Below are 6,451 nucleotides of genomic sequence, written 5' to 3'. Positions count from 1 at the left end.
AAGAAGCAAAAGGACAGAACGAAACGCTGGACCTTACCTTGTCCTCTTGATCAAAACACGTCTTTCTCGTAAGATGTCTGTTTTCTGACTGACCCCAAGTGCTGGCCTTCGACAGCGTGTAGCCGACTTCCGGTCTGACCCTTCCGGTCTGACCCTTCCGGTCTGGCCCTTCCGGTCTGGCTTCACCTCTGTTTGCCTCATCTCTCTCCATCAACAACACACAGCTCATCACAGCCCATAACACCACACTTCCCTAATTGCATAGGTAGTGCAATAAAAATATAGATAGATGGTGCTATGAGTGGCTAAGGACTCACCTTTGACATATGTAGCAGCGAAACAATTTTCCATTGAATAATCACTTCTTTTCTCAGGAATACAAATAGGGTTGACACATCCAGATACGGTAACATTCTCCTTCAACTTTGTTAATATAAAGTTTGTACCTGAAAAGATATTAAAAAATAATTTTTTTTTATAGACGCAAGCGTTGCTATGTGGTAAGAAGCTTGCTTCTTAACCACATGGTTCCAGGTTCAGTCCTACTGCATGGCACCTTAGCTGTGTGAGAGAATTTGGTAGACAGACACCAAAAGAAGCCCATCGTGTGTGTATATATATATATATATATATGCCTAATATTCTTTATTTTGTCGTTCATTGTTTTCCGGAATTCGTTACTGATTTCATGAAATTTAATCTTCCTGACAAGTTCGAACAGCTCCCTGTCGAAAGGTTCTCATTCCGAGATTGGTGGTGGGTTTTTCGTAAATTTAAGTCCATACTTATTCGTGTTATTGTGTTGTTCTTTCCTGCCATCTCATACTGCGGATAAAATCTTCTGTTTTCTCTATGAGGCTTTTGAGGTACGGCTTCTTCGTCAGGATAGATATGTTATATATATATATATGTGTGTGTGTGTGTGTATGAATATATATATATATATATACAGATATGTATATGTAGGTATGTAGGTGGTGGTTGGGATGGGGCTAACAATATTAGTAAACGGGTATCTTTGTTACCTTCTGGGTGCAGCTGGATCTTATAAAAGCGCTTAAAGTGGGTTCTCTGATAAGACTGGAGACGTAAAAACACTGGGGATACACAGCGACAGGAAAAGCAACAACAACAATAATAATGAGAACAACTAGAACCAAAAGTAATGACGACAACAAGACCAATATGATCAGACTTACCATTGACAACTTCTTTGTGTTCTTGATCTACTTCCAATCCAGCTCCTGTTATTTTTGTGTTGTATTTCTCTCCAAAGTGATAATCTAGGGTAATTCCTTTTCTGAAACAAGACAGAACGTTAACTCCCTTTATTATCTTATCTTCTCATAACTACTACAGCTCCTGCATAGATCAATAAGTTCGTGTCTCCTATATATTCAGTATCAGTCCTATTGATAACAGAATCTATATTATCATTATTATTATGTTTTTGTACTTGGGGATGGTCATGTTGCCAGTTTAGCCAATAAAAACACACGCACTGTATATTTGGTGTTAATTTGCTTCAGCTTTATATTACATTACATTACATTAATCCTATTTCGACCAGAGTTCTTTCGTCACACTTCTGTGACCTCATCAGTGGTCCCTTTGCTTTCTTCTTTCTTATGTGTGTCCCACCTTGCTAACTATCAGCCATTTTGTATTTTGTATTGCTATTGCATGCGCATCCCTCAATGTGTGACTATGTTTTTGTAAGTGCATGTGTGTGTATGGGGAGTGCCAGTATTATCTATATCCTCTGTTAATACATGTTCGTTTGTTTTTGTTTTTATTTATTTATTTGTTCATGTGTGTGTGTGTAAACGGAACATTATTATTATTATTTTCATAAACACACAACAGATTAGACTGTTCGAAAAGAAAACAATCCTAACATCGGGCTACAACAAATAAGCTTAGATGTGAAGAACCCTCCTCAGTATCCTAGCTGTCCCTTACAATATTGCTTTCTGGAGCTGTACTAAACTGGCTTTTATGCCTATTTCCTCTATCCATCTGTTCAGATCTTTAGGAATAGTTCCCAATACATCTATAGTGGGATACATTTTAGGGTATCTAGTGGGATACATTTTACCCTCACTTTCCATGGCCTCTGTAATTCAATATTGAGAGTGTGTATGTGAGTTCAATACTTTCAGTTTAATATTCAAGGAAAAACATTGTACTTACCTAAAAAATGGTTGTATTGACAATACTGTGTCCTCCCCTATTAGGATGGCATTGTTCATATAATAATTCTGAAAGGCAGCAATACCAAGCCATGGTTGGCACTGGGTGGCACTACTGGCTCCCATCATAAAAGCTTGCACTGGATACCGGCCACAACCTACAAATTTAAAAAGTGAAACATATATACACATTAATAATTAAGGATACTACAGGCACTACCAGCATGCTAAAATAGTAGTCAAAATGACCCAAACCACAAGATGAACAAGCACTTTAACCCTGGGTCGGTAAGACTCATTGAGGATGACCTAAGGGATAGTTTCTCAAAGTTCGAAATCACGGTGAAAATTTGTGGTTTGAGTCACACTGATTGCTATTTTAATGTACTGGTATGACCCTTATTTATTATTTGATAATTTTATCTTTATGCTAAGCCACTGATATTATAAAGAAGGATATCATCATATATATATATATATATTTTTTTTATGCGCCCTGTTTCCATGGCGTATGTGTTCCCCCCCAGCTGGACGAGATGCCAGTCCATCGCAGCGTAACTCAAGAAACAGGAAGAAAGAGTGAGAGAAAGATGGGGCGAGAGAGTACAACAGGGGTTGCCACCATCCCCTGCCGGAGCCTCGTGGAGCTTTAGGTATTTTCACTCAAGAAACACAAACAACGCCCGGTCTGGGAATCGAGACCACGATCCTCCGACTGCGAGTCCGCTGCCCTAACCACTGGGCCATTGCGCCTCTTCACACCAGCATCGGTTGTCAAGTGATGTTGGGGTGACGAACACAGACAAATACAGACGCACAAACATACATACATCTCTCTCTCTCTCTCTCTCTCTCTCTCTCTCTCTCTCTCTCTCTCTCTCTCTCTCTCTATATATATATATATATATATATATATATATGTTTATTAACTCAATTGTTCATTACATGTGAGTAATTGAAATACATATGAATAGGGGGTGGGGTAGGAGGAATCCATTCCAAGCCACACCCAAACTCCACATAAAGTCATGAATTAATGATTTGTTTATTTCATCCATATCAAATGCATAAATATGTGCGTTTGTGGATATGTCTATGTGTGTGTGTTTGTATGAGTGCGTGTGTGTGTTTGTCCCTTTCAATTCCCACTGATGCAGGGGTTCCCAACAGTATTTCCTAACCCTTTTGTTTAAATGAGTTGTCCCACGGTGAAATTCAAAATGCTGGATATTGCAATTTGGACTGAACGCAAGGGTAATGTGGCCATTGCAAATGTACGAAACAGCCTCGAGTAGAGTAGAAAGGATGGAACAAAGATGCAGTGGGTTTATCGGAGAATGGTTTGGTCTGCCGAAACCACTGAATACGACTGCGCTTTATAGAAGACTACAGATAACATCAATCTCTGAAGAACATAAGGCAGGAAAAGCAAGGACAGTAATGATGCTAAGGTATTCAAAAGATCAGAGCATCCGAGAAAACCCTCCAAAGGTACGAACAGGGAGGAAATGGAATGCGGCAGAAGCAGTAAACTGTGCGTTCGGAAAGCTAAGGCATGCCGATATGGTCGGAGCCAAAGAAAGCGATCCCTGTAAACTATGAATCCACAAACACTTCCCACTTCACTAGAATGAAGGACAACTCAGAACAACGAGACTAAGACGTTAGAAATTCATAAACAAATGGAACAAGTATGTATTCCCATCATCAGATGCCAAACGGATATCATTGTGGTTTCGACACTGGGCTGTGCCATTCAATCTGGTGGTGTTAACAACGTTAAAAACATAAATACAGCTGTGTGTATGTGTGTGTGTGTGTGTGTGTGTGTGTGTGTGTGTGTGTGTGTATTCGTTCGTGGAAGTGAGAAAGAGACGTGAAGAGACAAAGAAAAACGTTTACATTAGATGTTTGTTCATTAGAATAAAATTATCAAACACAAAGTTTGGGATATTTACCTCTTGGCTGAGGAGTTGTTGTTGGGACTGTGGTTGTAGGTTGGGTGGTAGTAGGTTGGGTGGTAGTAGGTTGGGTGGTAGTAGGTTGGGTGGTAGTAGGTTCTGTTGTTGGCGTGGTGGTTGGTAGAGTAGATTGAAGAGTGCTTAGAGTGGACAGGAGTGTGCTTGACTGAGTTGATGGTAAAGGCTTCGATGTTGTCGTTGGTAAAGGCTTCGATGTTGTCGTTGGTGGTAGCTTATAACACAGATTCACTGTATATATTTTAGCAAATGAACATTTCATTATGAACTTGTAGCCATCTGGACAGTAAGACGAAAAAGGCTGAATATCAGTGCCAGAGAAACCTGTCGAAAGAAATGTGCCAAAAATATTGTGTGTGATGCAAGTCAGAAAATTATTACATACAATGTATGTCAGAAAAATATTAATATCAAGTACATACGCCAGAAAAATATTCCATACTGTGTTAATGGGGAAAATATTGCATTCTTTGTATCAGAAAAAAATATTTCAAACAATGAGGTAAAATGCTTGGCACAGTGGTTTTGGTATAGATTTGTGATCATGGGTTTGAGTTTTAGTGCAAACTATCCTTGAGCAAGGCACCCAATTTCATACCGTTTCAATTTACTCAGCTGAATGTGAGTATCAACAATATCTTCAGGGTTGACTCTATGGTTGACTTGCGTCTATCGATGGCCATGGGTGCACCTAAGAGGTTCCCTCCTGGGGTATAAGTCCGGGCGGAATGTCACCTCACTGGTGACAACCGAAGGTTGTTTTTATGGAAGACCAGCAGTCGCCCATGCATACCAGCCTCGCTTCTCCACACCACTGATGTTATCCAAGGGAAAGGCAAAGGGGCCGATACAGTTTGGCATCAGAGACGTGACAACTCCTTTCTACAGCTGAGTGAACTGGAACAATGTGGAATAAAGTGTCTTGCTCAGAATACAACACACAGACCGATCCGGAAATCGAACTCACTACCTCATTATTGTAAGACAGACGCTCTAAACACCTCCAGCTATTATGCCTCGTTACAGATGATAATTTTTTGGGCAGCGAGATGGCAGAATGGTTAGCAAGCCGGGCAAACTACTCTGCGGTATTTTGTTCATTTTTATGTTCAGAGTTCAAACTTTTCTCAGGTCAAAATTGCCTATAAATCATATGTATAGGAATACACATACATACACACATACATACATACATACATACGCACATAACACTATCCGTATCACGTCCTCACTTTGTTGTTTTTTTGTTATTGTTTTTTTGAACTTATATATATATATATATATATTTCTTTTCGGTCTCTGACCACCTAAACTCCGGACACAATTCTTCGCCTTTCTTGTTTGTGCTTCACAGCGTTCAATATACACACACTTCTCCATGTCTGGCTGTACAGCCTTCTTGTTTGCTTATTTCACCGTTTCGTTTTCCTGTTTTGTTTTCCATCCGCCACTATCCTCCACGAAAAAAATTTTAATTTGTGCTTATAGGAAGAGCCACTTTAACGATGCGTCCTGCCCTAACTCTTCGAAATGCCAGTGTTTTAATGGTGGCAGCTGATGAAAGAAATGTTCTCTATGTAGCCTGCTTGTTTTTTGTACTTTGTTTAACATTTTATCTATGTTTTTTTTCAACGTCATGTACCCAGTTATGTATCTATATGTACATGTAGATGAAGGTATGTACATACATGTACATATATATGCATATTATCATATATTGTATATAGATAGATAGATAGATAGATAGATAGATAGATAGACTAACAGACAGACAGAGGAGTAGATTACTTACATGGAAGCAAAGGCTGAGAATCACCTGCTTGTGACCCACAGACACACAAAATCAGGACCAAAGAGATGTACAGCGTCATTTTGATTCACTGGTCAAACGTTTTCATCGTTTACGACTTTATACATATATATATATATAGCTACATATAAGTACAATAATGTATGTATATTTATGTGTGTGTTTGTGTATGGAACCCCCCCCCCCCATACACACATATAGTCTATGAGAGCTTTGCATGTAATTACCTATATGGTATTTCTGTGTGTGACAGTGACTGCATCTGTGTGTTTGTGTGTGTATGTATGCACATATATATATATATATTTATATACATATGTATATATTTGTATATGTATATATATATATACATATATATATATATATATTTATCTCAGATTGCTGTTTACAGATGTATAATGTATTATATTGATTTCTTTCTCTTTCACACATATTTGCACTAACAGATACATGTATATATATATATATAT

At 38.6% G+C, this 6,451-nt stretch overlaps 1 protein-coding gene across 1 annotated transcript in view; it reads right to left on the bottom strand.

Annotated features, from left to right (window-relative positions):
* The window catches only part of LOC106875555 (uncharacterized), a 9,184-nt gene extending 3,125 nt beyond the window's left edge, over window positions 1-6,059 (bottom strand). The window contains exons 1-5 of the mRNA XM_014923758.2: window positions 5,964-6,059; window positions 4,151-4,495; window positions 2,194-2,350; window positions 1,200-1,300; window positions 318-446 (exon numbers count right to left, since the gene is read on the bottom strand). Of these exons, the coding sequence (XP_014779244.1) occupies window positions 318-446; window positions 1,200-1,300; window positions 2,194-2,350; window positions 4,151-4,495; window positions 5,964-6,042 (811 nt within the window). The 5' untranslated portion in view covers window positions 6,043-6,059. The remainder of the gene's footprint in view (window positions 1-317; window positions 447-1,199; window positions 1,301-2,193; window positions 2,351-4,150; window positions 4,496-5,963) is intronic.
* Window positions 6,060-6,451: the final 392 nt, after the last annotated feature.

This window comes from Octopus bimaculoides, chromosome 30 (assembly GCF_001194135.2).
Source record: "Octopus bimaculoides isolate UCB-OBI-ISO-001 chromosome 30, ASM119413v2, whole genome shotgun sequence".
Taxonomy (NCBI): Eukaryota; Metazoa; Mollusca; class Cephalopoda; order Octopoda; family Octopodidae; genus Octopus; species Octopus bimaculoides.
The sequence above is the reverse complement of the archived record's forward strand: the minus strand, read 5'-3'. Positions and strand labels throughout refer to the sequence as shown.